Source organism: Megalopta genalis, chromosome 7 (assembly GCF_051020955.1).
Source record: "Megalopta genalis isolate 19385.01 chromosome 7, iyMegGena1_principal, whole genome shotgun sequence".
In the NCBI taxonomy this organism is placed as follows: domain Eukaryota; kingdom Metazoa; phylum Arthropoda; class Insecta; order Hymenoptera; family Halictidae; genus Megalopta; species Megalopta genalis.
The window spans coordinates 18,590,567-18,611,138 of NC_135019.1; the positions used below are offsets into that span (position 1 = coordinate 18,590,567).

The 20,572-nt window shown below is 32.2% G+C and overlaps 2 protein-coding genes across 6 annotated transcripts; one reads left to right on the top strand and one right to left on the bottom strand.

Moving 5' to 3' along the window:
* Positions 1 to 38: 38 nt before the first annotated feature.
* Positions 39 to 3,177, top strand: LOC117220365 (short coiled-coil protein B). The gene is made up of 4 exons (XM_033470243.2): positions 39 to 726; positions 1,086 to 1,184; positions 1,254 to 1,340; positions 1,605 to 3,177. Exons 1-4 carry the CDS (start codon positions 654 to 656, stop codon positions 1,745 to 1,747), a joined length of 402 nt encoding a protein of 133 aa, XP_033326134.1. The 5' UTR covers positions 39 to 653; the 3' UTR covers positions 1,748 to 3,177.
* Positions 2,863 to 19,121, bottom strand: LOC117220364 (fibroblast growth factor 1). 5 transcript variants are annotated; one of them, XM_033470240.2, is made up of 6 exons: positions 15,146 to 15,521; positions 11,759 to 11,821; positions 11,450 to 11,694; positions 5,198 to 5,385; positions 5,018 to 5,121; positions 2,863 to 4,533 (listed from the first exon to the last, which is right to left on the bottom strand). In XM_033470240.2, exons 3-6 carry the CDS (start codon positions 11,662 to 11,664, stop codon positions 4,345 to 4,347), a joined length of 696 nt encoding a protein of 231 aa, XP_033326131.1. In that variant the 5' UTR covers positions 11,665 to 11,694; positions 11,759 to 11,821; positions 15,146 to 15,521; the 3' UTR covers positions 2,863 to 4,344. The 5 variants fall into 5 exon arrangements, with proteins under 5 accessions (XP_033326131.1, XP_033326133.1, XP_033326132.1 ...); XM_033470242.2 differs by lacking the exons at positions 11,759 to 11,821; positions 15,146 to 15,521 and adding an exon at positions 18,993 to 19,121; XM_033470241.2 differs by lacking the exon at positions 11,759 to 11,821 and having other exon boundaries at positions 15,404 to 15,532.
* Positions 19,122 to 20,572: the final 1,451 nt, after the last annotated feature.

The following is a 20,572-nucleotide window of genomic DNA, read 5'->3' on the forward strand; positions in this document are numbered from 1 at the left end:
CAAACAAACCAATCAAACAACCAACCAAACAATCAAACGAACGAACAAAAAACCAAACAAACAAACAAACCAATCAGTCAACCAACCAAACAATCAAATGTTTTAAAAGACATCATTTACCTTGTATAAAAATTGATGTAATCTATTTAATGCGTGTCTTTAAGGTTCATACCGAAAACTCCATTTTTTCTGAGATATTGTGCATTGAAAAAAGCGATTTAAGTATAGTTATGTATAAAGAAGGTATCTTAGAGTTGTTATATAAATAATATAATAAAGTAGTTATATAAGTTAATATAAAGTATAGTTATCTTATCTGGAATCTGTAAGTAGTACATATGTAGGAGCAATTAGTGAATCAACACGCCCGCAGGTGTCAGCGGGGAGGCAAATGACAAATGGTGTCAAACGACGTTGAATCACTTCTGCAATAAATGCAGATTTTGCGAAGTTATTCTAGTTAATCTAGAATCGAGATAATTGGGAATCGATTAGAAACCAATAAGAGTTCAGACCGGATATTTTCCTCGTAAATGTAACAGTTTTGTGTCAGTTTTGTGTAGAAATCGATAAGTTCGAGTCGACCCTCGTACCTTGCGCGCAGGTTTCTCTGTCGTCTATTATTTCTTTCTCCGAATATCTTTGGCGACAAGATGTCTACATCCGTCACAGCCAAACTTCAAGATGACATGAATAGCATACCGCTAGCAGACGATGACCCACAAGGTGAACACATTGCATTCATATTTCTGACACAATTTTTCTAATCCATTAATTCAATTATAACCTATTTTTTCTCGTCTTAATTCTAGTGAAATATTACAATATTTGTCAAGTGTATCATCTAAGTACTTCCTAAAATTCATATAAACGTAGATTATACGTGTTATTTAGAATTTAATTAATTTGAAATTATTCATGCAAATGATTATAAACTGCCTTTTTATTGGGAAACAGCAGGGGTTTTAAATGTTTTTATTAGATTAGAGGCAGTTTCCTGATTAGAGTGATTAGCTAGATTTATATGTTATTTAACTCTACTTCTACTGAGTAACTGAAATGTTTATGAATACTTTTATGTGTAGTGATTATTCCTGAAGAAGAAATTTTGGATAACAGCTGTGACTGTCGCAGCATGGACTCCATTCCTTCGACGTTCACAAATGGTAGCTGTAGTCCGAATAGTAAGTTTTAAGCAAGTGATTTTACTGTTAAAAAAGTTGGAGCAATATTTAACAATGATTTTATTATAGGTTTGGATCCAGATATTAGCCCTGATGAACAGGAAGAGAAGGCTAGATTGATTGCTCAAGTTCTTGAACTACAGAATACTTTAGATGGTAAGCAATTATTTTGTTACTTACAATTGGTAACAGGTATTCATTTACATGATCAGAGTTTTATCCTGATAAATCATCTGGACTACTTTGTTAGTCTGCTCCGTACTTCGTAAAGTAGTACTAGAAGTAGTGCTAGATATGAAACAAATCTCAGATGAATTTTAAATTTTTCTAGCATTTTAATCTATCAAAGCAATATAACATAATAGAACAGTGAAATAAGTCGGGGAAGTTTTAATTTTCCCTGCTGCTTCCTCTGTTTAGATTTGTCACAGAGAGTGGACAGTGTAAAAGAAGAAAACCTGAAATTGAGAAGCGAGAATCAAGTACTCAATCAGTATATCGAGAACTTGATGTCTGCATCTAGTGTTTTCCAGTCCACCAGCCCAAACACCAAGAAAAAGTGAATTTATGTCTTAAGCTAGAGAAAAATTCCGAACAAACAGGGATCTTGAAATAATGTGATCGTCGGCTCTTCGTAAAAAGTGTGTATATGCTTTCATTTTATAACATCTTATTTAAAACAAGTTATAGGAGAAAGAACAAATTTATTGTAGATATAAAAGATTTCAAGATGCCGTATTATAGATGTGCTTATTCAGGCAGTTCGTGTTTTGTCAGTATGTACATACATTTTACGAAGACGATATATATGAGCGAGAATATGATTGTTTTCTCTTAAGACATTTTGGACCATGTCCATTTGAACATTCGTGGATCGAACTGTATATTTACTTTTTCTTTCAGTCACTTCATACGCTTTTTGCTTCAAAAGCATCGCGCTTGTAATTATTATATATTGCCAAAGAATTCCATTTTGCATTTTACTACAATTTTATTTATTGATTTATAATAGATGTGTAAGAGGTGAATAATCTCAATGATTATCCACTAAGTTTATGCAAATTTGTAAGCAGAAGAAATGGAATTAATTCTTCCAATGCTATACACTTGTACATATAAGTTTTTATTTTCCATAAATCTTTTTATATATAAAATTATACTTTCTTAAGTTGTTATTATTATTAGTTTATGGATCTCTATGCAAAGATTATAATTTTTTATAGATCATTTTATAGAAAACCGTTAAGAGAAGAATTTATTTTACTAATTGAAAGATTCATTAAGATTAAAGTAATGTAAAAATGTTATTAATATTTTTGTTAAATAGATTTTGTGAGAACAGTTATTATTAAGTACATGTAACTGTTTTAATCATTAAACATTAGTCAATTAGCATCGAAAGAATTAATTCCGAAGCTGGAACGATATCCATAATTTACAAACGAATATTATTTTATTAGCATTTTGTCTCAGATAAATTTTATTTATATTTTAAATTGCGTTTGTTGAAGTTAATTGCTGGCAGCATATTTGATATTTACGGAATAAGATGTGAGGGTAAAATAAGTGTTTGTAGTTACCGTATTTAATCGGACACCGCCGTTTTTTAATTGAGGCTTTCGCTTAAGAGTTTCGATATACCTGTATACAATGTATGTAGGTGTACAAAAGAGATAAATAGTAATTACATATAAATATATTATATTACATACAATTATAATATATAATAAAATACAGATCGGCGTTCGTACGATTGTTGCGAGCGAAGTGTAAAATTCAAATTATGATCGAATCAGATCGGGACACTTTGTTTGCAGCATGATCGATCAACGACTAATATTAATAAAAAAGAAAATAAATTGAAGAATGTACTGCAATTTGTAACTGCAACTTGCGATGAAGGTTCAGTTGAAGGGCACAAGCAGAATGCACAATCCCAAACTATTCCGTTGTTGAGTAACAGTGTTATAATAAACATTATATTCTATTGGAAGGTAACGAAGTTGTTTATTTGCCTTAAAAAGTACCGTAAAGACCCGTATCTAAATTACTATTCTCCTGATTCAAATTTCACTTCCAGTATCACTAACAGACGATTTACATTTTATATGATCTCGAGAAATTACACTGTTCAATACATATTTGGACTTTATGTAGGCAGTGAATTTATTTGTCGTTCATGTGTAGTTTAAAAAAAAATCAACTGGAGAACGTTTAACGTTGTTTTATGCTTTATGCATTTTATGTAAAGTAATGTTACCTTACCACCTCAGATATTAACTACTACTATTAAAGCACAACAAATTCTCAGAGTTGAAAGTTTGAGTTCTCCTAACACTTTGACCGCCATATCACCCACACATGTGTGACGACATTGTGTGCTTTGATTTGAAAATTAATTTTTATGCAAATCGATTATATCTTCCTCATTTTATAATGCAATTCACATCATATAAAGTACTTTAATTTCATGAAATTTTTTAGCTGGTTGCCATGGAAGTCAAAGTGTAAAACTGATTCTTTTTAGATATCTCCATGTGAGAAAGACAAAAAACTTTAAATTCCAGTTGAGTGAACAAAAATCTATTTGAACTGCTTATTAACACAGAAAATTTCTTTCAGGTCAAATTATCTGTTTGCTATTGATAAATAAAATATGCGAAATGAATCAATTGTTATTAGTACAAAGATAATTATGAATAGATAAAAGTGTTTATAAAAGTGGTATTTTTATTTTACTTTTATTTTAATATTTTATTAAAAATGATTTTCGTAGAAATTTATAAATGGACTGTAGATTTTATGCATTTATTGCAAAAATCAGTAGATGCAAGTAATATATGTTAAGTAGTTGCAGTAAACAAGATTCAAAGAATTTAACGATATAGATATATCATTTTCAAGGAATTAAAACATTTAATAAGAGAAATTATGTTCTACTTTGCTCTTGTGTCTTACAATCGATGAAAAACATTTTTATTTTGCGAAAAGTTAAAAATTTATTGAACAGTATTGTTCTATACAGCAATGGTCCACAACAGAGCTAGTTATCCAATATCAAAGATTTTCATTTTCCAGAATTCACGTAATTGTTATGACTTGTAACCTGATAAAATGATCGATTTACAATGTCAGGCATAAAAAGTACATGTTATGGGAATTAATCTTGACGTATAGCTAAAAATTGTATCGCCTTTTGGCCCCAACGTGTTTTTTGTCCCGGTTTTGCCCTTCCATTTTTCTTTATACCTATCCACCATCCATGGTTCGCATATTTTCGCGAACGAAAGGCGTCGTATGAACCAACGTTCCATTGTTCCCATTCTGTGTTGTCCTTGTTCACATTTCGCTGTAAAAAAAAAACAAATAAACACTGGTTTGTTCATTACTCGCTAACAGGGGGTTAGATGTATAGAAAAATAAGTGAAAAGTATAGAATAAGATACGTTTCATTTATAGCCTCGTTTTACAAAATATCGAAATTCAAAGTTAGTGAAAATGCGATCGTGGGGAGAGAGAGAAAGTAGAAATGGCAAACCATAATCACAATACCTCTTCAATACACCACGTGTTTTACAATCTGTTACATTCTTTAGACCGCATTTTAGTTACAATAGTTACAACACAAAATATAATTCGTTATTCTAGCGTAACTTACGAAAGAAAATGCTAAACCAACATTTATAATTTGTGCTAGATCTAGAAAATTCTTTTTACTTTACTCTATATTTTATTTTGAAATAAAAATAAAAAAAAAATTTCGCCATTGATTGCGTCTTTCCCCAAATTTTTAGCCTTGTAATAACTCTTATAATTAAAATTTATAGTCTTACCTCTCCGTACAGACGACCCTTCTTATTAAAAGCCACATAAAGATCAGTTTCGATGCTCTGCATTCGGATTATGCCGAATGACACCGGTATAATGTGAAACAAGGCTAGAATTGAATAAATCGAATATAGTTCTCGTCATATTATTTTACGATATTATAAATAATTAATGATCAATATTACCATGCGGTTCATTGGTACCACTCAAACCCTGAACGCGGCCCGAATTTGAAACTGCAAGATGGTAACCGGTCCGACAAAATAATTTGATTACCAGGCAATTATAAACTGGATTTTCCGTAAGTTTCCTCGGATCCCATATTATACAAGGCGCAGGTTTCACTGATGCAGTTGTAACAAAATGCGGAGTACTGCAATAATGAAAATGTCAAAGTTTTCATTATATGAACGTAGCTCGCTAAAAATTTGGTAAATTAAACTTTGTTGGAACTTGTTCCATCTTCCGTTGATTTTATGAATTGTGACTACATCGAATAAAACTGGGTTAAAACCCTCTGTTGTCATTGTCGCTTTAGTGAGAATGTATGTCATGCAGTGCATTATGTGCTTTTCTCACGTAGCAGTCTTATGGAAAGAGTCTAAGTAGAAACGACAAACAATTTCCACTCCATCACTATGAATTTAATATTTCTATAATTTCTAACAGTTTCTATAGAACCTGTTTTAGCGAATTTAATTCATTCATGTTTTAATATTAAACATCTATTTCTCAGGTTTCAAATTCTACTCACTTCATATGTGGTTCTTATGTAATAATTCGTTAATATTTTTTACATAATATACATATTTCGCACTCTGAATTAATTCTTTTGCAAGTCATATTCACTTTTTTTCAAAGCTAATTCATTCTTTTGCAGATTATATTTATCTTTTCTTAAATCTAATTCATTCTTTTGCAGATCGTATTTATCTCTTCTCAAAACAAATTCGTCCCTTTACAGGTCATATTTACCACCTTTCAAGAAGATTTACCCTTTACGTATCAAATTAATTTTATGAGTGTCTCAAGAGTGAGATAATATTACTTCAAATATTTTTTGGAAATTGTCTCGAGAGTTATTGTAGAAACTGAATGGAGACAATCGGACGAAGTCTAGTTAGTTTTGAACATTGTAAGCCTACATAAGATCAGAAAAGTTCACTATTTTTACTACAGTCAACGACGATCCAATCAAAGGTTTTTCAAAAATTGAAATTTATGGAAGAAATATCTTTTCTTTAGATGTTATTACTCATTCTATTGCAACTACTATCCGCACAGATGAAGGTATATACACTATTAAATTGGTAGTTGAAGTTCATTGTTTTGCATGCGAATAAAGAAATTAAAGATTTTAAAACACCAAATTTACATTGGATTTTATTTCGATTACAATGGTTTATGAAAACAAGGTAGAAGAACTTGATTCACGAAAGGAACCATTTGATCTGTACATGGACGAATTTGATTTACAAAAAGGCGAATTTGATCCCGAGAAAGAGTAAATTAGTTTCGGAAAAGAAATGAATTTGATTTTTAAAAACGTTAATAGAATTTGTAAAGGAATGAATTTGAAGTGTAGAACCTGCCTTAAAGGTACGTCCGTCAGTACGTTTAGAAGCTGTGTTCGTAAACGTAATCCATTAACAGGGAAGTTTATTTTAGCGTTAACCGAAGTGTTGCAGTGACAATAAAAAATGACAGTTTCATTTCACTTGTCACTGATATTTCTAAGGAAGATATTAATGATATATTTTGCGTAACATGCGATTATGCTTGAAGTTTCTGGAGGCAAGGTTGCGGTAGGGCAGTTTTGCACTTTCGTCTAATGTTTGATGGTGACGAATAGTTCACGACTGATTAATTGAATGTAACGAAGACGGGGGCACGGTGTAATGGGTAAACGTAATGCGAACAGACGCATGGAGGTGTGCTATTTATAACATATCATTGCGTTTGGAAAAATGGGCCGATCGACTTTTCAGGTCAGTGAGCTTCGTGAATGAAGCGTGCCCGTTGCAGTGTAGATGTTTTCCAACCCTGTTAATTTTAAACGGACGCTCGAGGGGGAAGAATGACAATGCCGATATAGACTCCGGCCAAGAAACGGAACGTCAACTGATAATAATCAAGCTAATGGTATAGATAACAAGGCACGAATACATTAATATTTCTCGCGTGTTTGTCGCCGCCTCTGAGTACCGTGCATCTCGAACGAAAAAAAGTACAATTGCAGACATTAGCCCACGTAACCCACTTCAGAAGATTAAAAGTAACTTCAATAATTCTGCAGGTCTAAAATAAAACTGATCAAACGTTATACGTTAAAAAATGAAAATTATTTTGTTGAAATTTACATTGTTACAAGGACTCAACAAATGCGATGCATTTATGACTTAATATGATCAGTAGCTTGATTTTAATACTTTTGGTGTTATAACTAAATATGATCAGCTGCTTTTTTTCTAACCGCTTTGGTACTGACTAAACTAAAAGGTAAGAGAGATATCCACTTTTTATATTATTTTTATGAATTTACATGAATACCGTTCAGATTATATGTATTAGTTGTACTTATGCTAATACGTACTATTTACATTATAAATCATATAAAAATCGAGTTAGATCACAATTTTCATAAATACCACAAATTAACTCTTTCATGTTTATGTTTATTCTGTACGTGGTACAAGTGTTAGCGAGTTTAATTTGTGATATTTGTTAAAAAAGTTTACCTTCCTAGATCTTTAAATGATTTGTAATAGAAATATAATATAAAATTAAAAAATAATCGAAAAAGTACATATTTCTTCTACAATTCTTTATCAATTTAACTTTCTGTATTCCAAACTAAATCATTTTTGCAACTTGCACTTTATTCACTGAAAAATCTAATAATAAAGTCTGTCGCAAATATATATATATATATATATATATTTTATATTTATTATTAGATTTTTCAGTGAATAAAGTGCAAGTTGCAAAAATGATTTAGTTTGGAATACAGAAAGTTAAATCTGTTAAAGTCGTAGTTGAAGCTTTGAACAATATACATATTTCTTGAACTATTTAATGGTAATTTGTCAGCCTGAATAAAAAGTTGTTTACATATAATGCAAAGATCGTACGACCATTTCTCGTATAATTAAACTGAAATTATATAACTTTCGTTCAATTAGTAATTATCTAACATACGAACGTCACTGTGGTACCGTCATTTTAAATAGGTGAAGATGCTTGGAACACTGTTGCAGCATATAACTGTCGAGTGTTTAAAATGCAACATTTGTAGAATTACGTCTTGATATTGCGCAAAGACACCTCCGTTAATTACACGTGGCACGATCTATTTGTTACAACTCGGGCACGGTCATAAACGTCGATCCTAATTTCGCAGTACATGTCGTGCGTGCGCTTTAATGCAATTCGCGCGGAATTGCAGCTCTGTCGGTTGCCACGGTTCTCGAATGTCGGTAATGATATAACACGAACGGTAACCTGCTACACCTACTGACCCTGCAACAATACAGCGCTGGAAGTTAATCGAGTCAAGTGACCAATCTGTGCGAATCATAGTGAGTATCGAAGGGTAACTACGCGTTCGCTGTCAATGTCGTGATCGAGGGATGCACTATATTGCAGCACTGACTTTTGCACTTTCAGCTGCAATGCTATCTATTCACATTTGCATAAAAGCAGCTCTAAAAAGGTCTACTTCTGCAAGAACAATAAAAATTGATTTTTTCTTTTAATAATTTGCATAAGCTGAAATTACAGTGCTTCCAAATTTGTTTAATGTTTCTACTGTTTTGTACAACCATACAATTTTATTATAAATGCATAAAATTTACTGCGTAATGAAATTTTCAGCGTTAGTTCCATTCAGAATATTGTACCACAACTATTATATAAAAAAGTGGGCTAGCGTGAAAGAGTTGAATTTGTATTATTTTTAACGAGTTTTATTAAATAAATAATATCAGACTACATACTTGAAAGAATTCTATACCCCATCGTTTAATTAAGCATTTGAGTAATATTTTCCTTCTTCTTTCATTTTTTAACGTCGCACAGTGGTCGAAAATCCCCAAAACATGATTCGCAAAAATTCGTTTTCTAGGATCCTTTTTACTGTATTTTTTTACTATAATGTTCATGGCTGCCAACTAGGTGTTCTACACTTAGTTTTAATTGGAAAAAGATTTGGCGAAACTTGAAGAGTCTTAATTATAAATAAAATAAATAAATAATAAATAAAATAATTAGCTTCAAAATTCGTGTTGTGTTTATTTTTTTAACTTAAAGTGAAGTACTTACCGCATCGAATAATATCTATACATAGAATTAACAAAAGAATCATGCACAGAAATAACTAAATATGGCAACAAATTTGTTTTTTAAATAGCATATATTGTAGTTATTTTTAATGTGAGTTGTTTTTAATGTTACATTATAATTTACGATAGACGTACTAAAATATTGCCACAAAAATTGTTTAAAATAATGTTTCCATAGAAAACGAATTTTTGCCATGTTTTGGAGATTTTCGATCACTGGACGTCACATAAACAAGTCATTAACAACGACTATTTTAATGGTCAGATTTCATCGCATACGCCTATAAATTTTATAAATTTCAGAAGATTTTCTCTGATTTGTTTTGATTTGTAAATTTCGTCGAATTTTCTGGAAATTTAATATCCATCTAATTTCGTACGCTTTAGAATTATATGATTGATTGCGAATGACAGAGTGCAGAATTTACATTGAGTTGGAATTTGATTTTAAAGGAAGAATTTTTGTACCAGTCTTGCATGTCCGATTAGCTGCCTGTTAAATAATTTTACGCCAACACAAAGTCAAATATATATGAGATTAATTAATCGTTGCACGCCTTGTTGTCATTCTTTTTTCCGTATAAGAACAAGATATATAAATTACTTGAATACACCAAGGATACAGAAGTAATAGAAAAAATATAATGGAGCAATAATACGAGGCCGCTAATAACCATAGCAGTTGATGTGACGATAAGCCAAAAGGCAAAGAAAATCAAATTGTTTTATTCCATGTCTCGTTGTAATCGTCTAGGGTCGAAATAGCCGCGGAAGCTGATAACAAATTTAAAACTGTTAAGTTAGCAGCGCATGGGACGGAGAGTTAATCGATTCATGTGATTAATGAACGCCCGTTGTAGTACATGTTACAGGGAAATTACGTCCGCGGACTTAGCGGCACATTGTGCTTGCGGGAAACTTACTGTAAAATATTCATTGCCTTTTCATCAATGTCAGCAAGTCGTACATCATTGAGAATATTAATGCCGATAATGCATTCTGTTTTGACATCAAACAACGCCGCGATTTTTATGTGTAGTTGCTGCAAATCAGTGTCTACTTGACTACGCGTTGACGACTAAACTATATTATATTGATCCGAAAGATTACATTATACGGATGACGATTATATTTCACGTTACTATTCGTTAAAAAGTCACTATAATTATCATTCATCGCATGCTTGTGCAACGAGGTATAGAAAAATATGATTTAAAAATTTAATAACAATAAAAAAATATTTAATAATTTAAAAATTTCGTTTCCTCTTAATTAACGGCTTTAATCATCAGCGACAAAATTATTAGCGACGTATTACATTCGAGTAGATTAGATATTTTGTCTTTACTGAAGTTTTCTTTAACGTATAATGTTTAACTTGTGTCTATTGCGAAGGACATCGCACATTTGTTAATTAGAAATTGTACGTAACTGTATATGTACTCGAAATATCAGCAGAAATACTTGTTGATCTTTATAAATGAAACGGTAGGATCATTAAACAATGGCTACAGAATATTAACCTTTTGCACTCGAGTGGCGACTCTAAGGCGTCATTAAAAATTGTAATATCACGTTTCAAAATAATGTTAACATTATTAAATTTATTTATATTTAAAAAACTGTTAAAAGTATAACTGTTGCATGTTTTGCAAAATTTAATTTCATATGTATAAGATGCGCCGAGTTATATAAAATGGAAATACAATAGGTCAAATAAGCTATCATGTATTTCGACTTAAAATGGCTCTGACTGCAAAGTGTTAAGTGATTAGGCGTTTGGTGTTTAAGTGTTAGGTGATTTAAGTGTTAGGTGATTGCATAATTAACGTAAAAGATGACGTAGGTACAGTTAAACCGGAATCATGTCAACTGTTCATTCAAGTTCTGTCAGTGCAGATTGTTTTATTCCATCGAGGATTCGATGAGTAAGGCCAAACTTGCTTTAATTACTGATAGAATTTTAATTGGTGAATCTGCGACAGATTGGTCGAACTACCAGTTGAAACTTCTTAAGCTGTATCCTAACGTGATCAATACTTAAACAAGATTACAAAGATTGGGCTTTGTCGATAGTTCGTAATTACTGGCAAATACCCATTCTCATCGAACTTCACTGTAGTCGTGCGCCGCCTCGTTTCTCGTTTCACTCTGCGATCACCATTGATCTCCTTTTCGTTCTTCGCCCCTTTCTCCTCGCCGATCGATAGATCGGAATCGTAGCTGTCGTCGCTGCAACTGTCATCGATGTCGCTGCATTCTTCGTCGCACGTTGGCGCCTCTAAGTTCTCGTGGATCCAGCGAAGACTCATCTTCCTATCTTAATTTCTTTCCCTCGATATCTAAAATTAAAGTGCTCCGATTGTTATCCAATATTTTATACGCAAAATATTCGCAAAAACTTACACTAACGGTGTTCGAGTTATATAAACTCGATTAAAAAAATACTGCATGTCTTTGGAAACTGCACTATAATAAATGTTTTTAAGCTTATTATATAAAAGGATATAAATGGAATATAATTAATACGAAAATACGAAAGAAAGTAAAAGTATATGAATTAAAAATCAGCAAAATCAATTTTGACGCCAATAAGGTGGATACTGGAAAAAGTACAGAAACACCATAGAAGGGTCAAATTGTAAGTCTCACTTTGTACAAATTTTTAAAGTTTACGATCAAGTAAACGAGTAGATATCAAGGATTAAATTTCGACACGGTAGAAAATGAGACTGACGTATATTAACGATAGTTAAAGGTAATCTAAAAGGTAATCTCTTAAAGGTAATCTAAACTGTGAAGATTTATAATGACATCGACGTCGAGTCATGTTCACACGACATGGTTTACGACCTATTTCATCCCAATCATTAAATGACATTAATGTCAACCATAATTCACGTTATTGTTTATAGCAAGAAATAGTTTATTGCGTATTCGTATTTACGTTGCAACACGTATTATGATTAGCATACGGATATTAAAGCAAATTAATGGTACGTTCTGCAAATTGATGACAGCGAGATGGTACTTAAACATTTTGATAATGATTTTATTTTTTTGTCTGCTTCTTGTCACACAAGCATAAAGCTCGAAGATTAATTGAAACTAGTTTATTACTATAATAGTCTGTGATAATAATCTCGCTTGCTCCAATTAAATCAAATGTTAAAGCATACAGGATTATATCAAACTGACTTTATCACAGTGTCGTAAAAGCGCTTTCTTTTTGTCAGGCTACCAACCGAAGAAGCAGTAGGGACTAACGGTGGTTTCGGTCTGTTAATGTCCAATTACATGATCGGGGAAACAATGACACAGGCACGAGCGTCAATTCACGTAACATTAATACGCTCGGAATTTAATTATAGGCTACCGTCACGTAAATAACATCGGAGTTCTATTTACATGTTCGAGATTCGATATTAATATAGATCAAAGGAAGCCTATTCCATTCTTAATTTATTTTTAGAGCGCCCGTGGTATAGACGATCAACTACCCGTCCCACAGGTAAGCAATAGAATCTGCTGGGCGCTACTTTAATTAAGAATTCAAAGAATTCATAGAATTTGAAATCATAAAGAATACTCGATTTCTTTCAATACGCATACCATTGCCAATTCCTGCGCACTTAACCAGGTTTCCAATTTACTTTCCAATTTACGGTAGAAAGTCCGCCTTTGTTCTTTTCTAATAGCAATTAAACTCGGATGCTCAACATTTTATTACATAATTCCTCTAATTATAAGGTAACAGAAAAGCTTTATGTTCAAAACAAAAGATCTTTTTCGAAGTTTCTAAAGAATATTTTCGATGCCCAGGGGAACAGATATACATCCACTACAAATTTAACTATGAATTTTTATTCAGCATTAATTGAAATTGTTTGTTCGCAATGTAGAACAGGAGGTAAATTTTTCTGATATGGACTTTTCATTTCGAACACTTCTGTGTTTCAACATACAGAACTAACGATGGAGAATATTAGGGTACAGTAAAATCTCCCCAATTGTCCTTCAACTTAAACGTAAACAAAAATGGACAATTTGGGAAGATACGATTATTCGACCTCTGCGACCTATTTTTATAGTTGTGACAATCGGCAATTATAAAAACGAGCTACGAGACTCGTATCTGCTCTTCCCAAATTGTCCATTTTTGTTTACAAGCTGAGGGACAATTGTGGAGAATTTACTGTACCATTTAACGTCCACGAGATCTAAATAAGATAATTAACCATTAAATGGAAAATTGTCATAGTTAACTGTAACCAGAATTGAGCATTATTTGAATTGTTTCGAATCAATATTTATCTAAAATGATTATTCGAATGAATTATTTTTTGTCGAATATTTTTTCTGAGTAACAAGGATTCGTAACAAATTATTCTATCTATTTATTCGAATTATTCTGAATTTTTTATTCCAATGAAATACTCGAATAGAAATCACAAAATATATATGTAAATGGAAAAACACTATATTCTATCATTTTTATTTACATCTATTATTTTCCGAATTAATTCCTGTGCAAATAAATTTTTATTCGAAAAACAAATAACTTCTTATTCGAATGAATTTTTATTCAAATAAAATCTTACTCAGACAAGTTTTATTCGATTGGATATTTACTCGATAATGTCGAATAAAATTGTATTCGTTAGTCCTTATTTCCAACAATGTACTTTTAACTTTAAACGTTGCTCTATCTCAAAATTCATAAGTTAAGATGGAGAACACTGAAAAGGTGCCGCTTACATCCACGTAAGTTAAAAGATAAAACGAACAGTTGGTAGCAAAGGAATCGTTGTTGATGCTAGTTAATTAAGGGGAAAGTTTTTCTGACATACATTTTGCAACTTAAATCCCGGCCTTTCTCAAAATACAGAAGTCACGACGGAGAACACTGAAGAGGTACCGTTTAACGCTTCTCTGAGAGTCGAAAAAGAAAATTAACCGTTAATAGAAAGTTCATCACTGTTAACGCTAGTAAATTACGAGCAAAATTTCAAAATACAGAACAAACAGGGAATATTAAACAGATCCCTTTTAACGGCCACGAGAGTCGAAAAAGAAAATTAAACGTGAACAGGAAAATTGTCACTCTTAACGTCACTGAATTAAGAGAAAATCTTCAATATGCATTTTACACTTCAAATCCTGCGTGATCCCGAAATATAGAAGTTACGACGCAGTGCACTGAAGTGGTACCGTATTCGAGAGTAAAAAAGGAAAATTAAGCATTAATAAGAAAATCATCACTTTCAACCAATTAGCTGTTTTTAACGAGTACACTCGTAATACGTAAAAAGTAGTTTATAATTTGCTGTTCAAAATGCAATTTTAGCGAAAATTAAAATATATTCGTAAATTTTAAGGTGTTTCGAATGTTCGAAGGCCAAGACGAAATAAAACGAACAAATAAAAAAAATGTAAATAATTCTTACGAAGAAAACTGTATATATGCAGTGTGATCACAGTATTATACTTCGTTAGTCATCGCAACATCGCTGATTTTTTGCGACATATTTTAGAAACGCACTGTTCAAAGAGATCGCAACAGCTAACTGATTGACACTGGTAAATTGCAAGCAAAATTTCTCCAAAATGCACTTTTCAATTTAAACTCTGCCCTCTATTGAAATACAGAACTATCGACGAGGAACACCGAAGATGTAACGTTTAACGTCCTCGTTACGAAAAAAAAGAAGAAAATTAACCGTCGATTGAAAGTTTGTCACAGTTGGCTCTAGCAAATGAAATGCACACGATCGTTTTAGTTTACGCACTCACTAAACTTAAAGAAGTACAGAATTCCTCTGGTATAGCAGCGTGTCTCTGCGTCAGCTTTCGGGTTTTCCGACTGGCAGTGTCAGTCCGGTCACAGTCCCGGTGAAAAAACCGCGGTGGCCGAACGACAGTCCGGGTTTCGCAACAGTTCCTAGCACGTCTATTGAACAGGTCGAGTTCCGTTTCACGGGGTCCACGAGCACATTGTTCGCCGCTACGATTCACTACCGTCGATTGATGTGCAGACGCACCTCTACCCACCTAGGTGCTCCACGTTTATCACACGACTGAGCCGGCTCTGCCGAGAGCTTCGTTGGATAATACTGGATATGACGCCGGTCTATTGGTAGACGACGGCGTAGTCAGCGGTGGTCAGCAATCCGAGGTAGACTAAATTAAAAATGGGACACGAGTGACGGAACCCCGAAGAACAAGAAAGAAAGAGCTCTTTGTCCGGGCCGCGTGAATTTTCTGTAACTCACCTATCAACGACAAGCGCCGAGAGTGTTGACGTTTCGCGGTTCGTTAGTTCCTCTCTGTTAGCTTTTCCAGGTGTCTGCTCGCGTTTCGCACGGCGAAGAGATCTTTTCGATCGACGGTAGAACTCTGTTGTCCACGAAACGTCGCTTTCGGGGCTAATTGTAATTGGATAAATTGTTTCTCGCTTCTGTTGAGAGGCCTTCAAGAATGAGAAAGCCGCTGTTTAATAAGCACGCATGCACTTTCTATGGCCGACCCATTTTTTCATCTGCTGACGATTCCGAGGCTTTTTGCTTATTGATCTCTCTAGAATCGCGATCACCGGCCACGGAATTCTTTGCTTGCCCGGCGTGATTGTGTAGCCGAAATTTGGTACGGTAAGAGGATTAGAGAAATTTAAAAGTGACAAGATTACTATTGCCAATGCATTCAAATTTAAAAGAATATAACAATTGCTATTTGGATGTCTAGTTTCTGATGATTAATTTAATTTTTTTTTTTCACATGTTTCATAGTCTAAAAATCTAATAGTCTATCTGTAGGATATATAGGAAATCTATAGGAACACGTCTAAGAGGAGTACCGTAAGAAATGTCTTGACAAAATTTATTGATAGAATTATAAACGACCTTAATCGCCGTATATATTTTATGAACTAAAAGCCGTTTCTTTTTTTTTTGGCAATCTATATATATGAAGAGATTGTCAAATATTGTCAAAAACAAAATAAACTGTTTATCATTTTCTAATTGTTGTAGTTATAGAAACTCTTTCGCAATTCTCTCAACAAATGATTAATATATTTTTGTTTAATACATTCTGAGAGAGAGAGAGAGAGAGAGAGAGAGAGAGAAAAATCGCGAAAAGTCTAAATAAATTCGTTCTTGGTATTTTTATGAAGCAACACACGTCAATCGCTTTTAGTACTGGCTAAGTTTAATTCTAGCATATAACAAACTGTTCTGTGTATGTTGTGATATTAAATGTTTGAAAATTGAATGTGTTTGATGCTCTGAGTGTATGAGATGCTTCAACGTATATTTTGATCAAAAACGTCAACCGTTCGAGTGTTACAGAGAGCAGGAATTTTCTATTTGATTTTTATCTCTCGCAATTGATGCAGAATATTTTTATTTCGTATAAAGATCCACAATCTAGTGATAATGCAGCATTTCCATACTTTTAGGGAATTTTTCTTGATGTGAATACGATTCCATTGAATATGAATTCCATATGAAAACGTTTGGTGCATTATCTTTTTCTATTAAAGCATTCTAGGAAAGTTTTTGTAGTAACATACTTAATATTTCATGTTTACACTTGCTTAAGAGATAGCCTGATCTTTTTGAGATTTTTGGTCAGCTTAATCCTTTCTGCACGTAAAAATTGGATTGTCGTTAAATATGGTCCAAGTTTTCGGTAATATTATTACAAAAATATTTTAGATCGGCAATCATTCTATTTTTTTTTCTGACGAATTGTGTTATTTGCTCAATACTACAAAAGGTCGAAAGTCGCAGTATGATCTATGTATTGTGGGTGTGCGTGGGTTAACTTCATAACGCAGAGAAAAGAACGTCAATTGAACGAAGAGCATAGTGTCGATCGTGTGCATTGTGCTCGAATGATAAGAGTTTTTTTTTTAAACGAAACACTATATTTTCAGGGGATTGTTCTCGAGTCCTATAATAAAGTATTTCGGAATAATAAGGATTTGAACTTTTTGAATATACCTTCCTGTAGATTTCGACAAAAATAAATATCCTCTTTTTGAGAAAACTAAGTTTTTTTTACACATAGTGCAGTTTGTTAGAACCGAACCGTCAGACGTTGAGTGCCGTTTATTTTGGTCCGCAATCATTCGTGACTTGTTTATTTGGCAAGAATGATGAAACAGAAAAACATTTACGTTTTTAAAGAAGCGGGTCGCCGTTCCAGGCAGAGCAATAAACGCGAAGGATTTTAAGAAATCGAAGATTACACTTCGTTTTATTTCGTAAGTTGCGTAGGATGTTTACGCGAGAGAGAACCAAATACCACTAAGTGATTTCTTACAGTTATATTATTTATATGTTATTATATGCCGGGTGACACGATACAAATATTTTAAACGAAACTTAACTAACTTTTAATCGACTACAAATTGTAATACTAAGAGTTTAAACAAATAATTTACTTCGTCGAGAAACCAAAGCCGCCTTCTCTCTTTTAAATGTCACTATTTTTTACTATTTTACTATTTTATTATCTATTATTTTTTATTATTTTTACAATTTTAATGATACTACGTATTTTTCACCGCATAACATTATAGGTGACTAATTAATACAGGAACAAATGAAAGGCTTTTATAGGCGTTCCATCGCATATTTACGTTTCAGTTTCGAGCAGTTTTACATTTTTAAGATTAAACGATTGTCAACATTAAAGTGATCTTTAAAAATAGTGAAGTGCATCAAACATGGAATCGAAAATAAGTACAGTACTTATTACTAAGTACTAAGTACAGAAAATAAAAAATTGCTCCCCTTTTTAATTTTAATATTACATTTAATTCAGAATTAAATAAAAATTTTATTTAATTAAATTCTTTGGATATAATATCATATTTTAAATGAAACTAAATACAAAAATGGTTACTTCCAATCGTCGCATATCCATGTGCCAAATACCGTACTAGCAATTTCATATCTGAGAGAGAGAGAGAAGTTTCTCAAATTTAAATATATGAGAATATGATCTTAAAAAAATACACGCATGTCTTCATTAATGCAGTTCAGACGGATATATTTAACCTCGCATTGCGATTACCGGGTCATTTTGACCCATCGCACTTAAATCGTCATTTAATTATTCAATATTTGGCGATTGAATTAAATCATTTACTGTTATATTAGGAACAAGAGAAAGATTAATAGGTCTCGGAGGAAAATCTTCAAAAATGTGTTTTGCGAATTGATGCATAAAGTTGAATCATAAAGCTGAATCGTCGTCAACATTATTTATTGCATTATTCCGTAAATGGTACACAGTCTGAGGGTTAACAATAAAAGAAGATATAAATAAGTATGATAATGCATTACGTACTCAGCCTCGAAGTGTGTCTATCAAATAGTTCGTGATTCGATTTTCATCGATATTAATTTATTATATTCTTCGAAAATAGTATAATTACATGTTTGCTGATTTTCATTTACATATATTCAAAAGTGTTTACAATATTGTAGGTAAATGTCAGAATAACCGGATCCCCAACACACAGAGTCGAGTATCAATAAATGTGTATATAAAAATTATATATAATTATTATGTATGTGTATGTGTGTGTAAGTGTGTACGTGCATGAATGATGTATCTAGTTAACACGCACCTTTAGAACGTTACCAAGTCCAGTATCCAGGGTCTCGTTAACCGCTATAGGATACGTCGTGGTTCCTCGACAAGGAACAACTGTTGTGGTTAGCGCACTAGCATCGTCTCAAACAACCACAACTTTTCACTGGAAAACTTCTAACTGGATTATGGATGACTGGAGTTCAGAACACATCGCCTGGAGTGATTAAAAGGACAGTAGAGCCTCCAATACATATGTATCTGCAGATCCATTATCCGATTACCTTAATATCCGTAAAACTCAGCAGATCCCTGCAGATTCAGTTGGTCTGTAATTCAAACAGGATATAGTTTATACGTATTCTAATCATCACAAGCTGGTTAGCCAGAGTTGGGCAAATTTTATTTTAAATAATACATAACAAATTACAAGTTAAATTAATATTTCATTTACAAATAATAATTCAATTTTTGATTTAATTAAAAAATCATTTAAATAGTTCCAGAAATAATACATTTATTATTTTTCATTTGCAAATAAAATGTTATTTTTATTTGAATTTTCGAAAAAGACAAATAATAAATAATTCGCGCTCTTCTCTTCCGTCTGTTGTAGATTATACAAAGGATATTTTGTACATTAGTTTTGCGAATCAAATATTATTTTTCATTTATTTTATTATTATCACTTCACATTTATTCTATAATAAATATTAATTTTCTTTTATTATGATTGAAAAACTTGCGTCTTTCTTCGTGAACTGAATGATTTCGCTTAGTATTTAGAGCGATTGAATGTCATTATTTCCTGACTATGACGTGGTTCGTCATGTTGTGTCGAATACGTAATCAATAATAAGAATTAAATGATAATTAATAAGTGACAGTTGAAGTTGTATTTATAAATAAGAAATCAATTTTATTAATTTAAATAACTTGCTTAGATCTATATAAATAATAAGTCATTATTTTCGTCCTTTTTATTTAAATTTCCAAATAGTCATTTAAATGAACATTTACTTAAATGATGTTCAACTCTGTTATCTAAGCAATTATTTAGGTAGCATAGGATTTATATTAAATTATATACTGGCAATATTGTTTGTTGAATTATAATAGAAGAAATATCTATTTTTACATTATTTTTATAATTTTATATATTATATGCGTTGCGAAAGTTGATTCGTTTCTCAAAAAAATTTCGTTTTTTAAGGTTGTTAAAAAGGCATTTGATTCAGTATTTTTCCAGTAAAAAATAGGGCTTCTACTAGTATAAGATTTCAAAACTAATAGAAAAAATATCAAAAAGTTCTCTTTTATTCTAAACATTGAAAATCCGCTTTCCATTTTCCCGTGAAAGAACAAAACAACTTTTCGAATAACCTAATATCGTATGAATGCCATTCAGATCATATTTCTCATACTCACATTATAATCATGGTAGATCCAACTTTTCAGAAATACCATAAATTAAATACTGCGGTTTTCGCTCGTACCATGTACGGACTAAACATTGAAAGGGGTAACGTGATTTTCTGTTTAGATGCAGGAAGTATACCACAGAAATGTTAGTGATTAAATGTAGAAAGTTACCATAAAAGTAAACCTAATCCTGAC

Bases quoted from the DNA above. Each gene is read 5' to 3' on its own strand.
- LOC117220364 (XM_033470242.2), bottom strand. From the start codon at position 11,664: ATGAGTCTTCGCTGGATCCACGAGAACTTAGAGGCGCCAACGTGCGAC. The intron at 5,386-11,449 runs GTATTTGCCAGT...TCATTATTGCAG, and splicing joins GTGAAGTTCGATGAGAATGG to TACTCCGCATTTTGTTACAA. The intron at 4,534-5,017 runs GTAAGACTATAA...TTTTTTTTACAG, and splicing joins AGGGTCGTCTGTACGGAGAG to CGAAATGTGAACAAGGACAA.
- LOC117220365 (XM_033470243.2), top strand. From the start codon at position 654: ATGTCTACATCCGTCACAGCCAAACTTCAAGATGACATGAATAGCATA. The intron at 727-1,085 runs GTGAACACATTG...TTTTATGTGTAG, and splicing joins AGCAGACGATGACCCACAAG to TGATTATTCCTGAAGAAGAA. The intron at 1,185-1,253 runs GTAAGTTTTAAG...ATTTTATTATAG, and splicing joins TGGTAGCTGTAGTCCGAATA to GTTTGGATCCAGATATTAGC.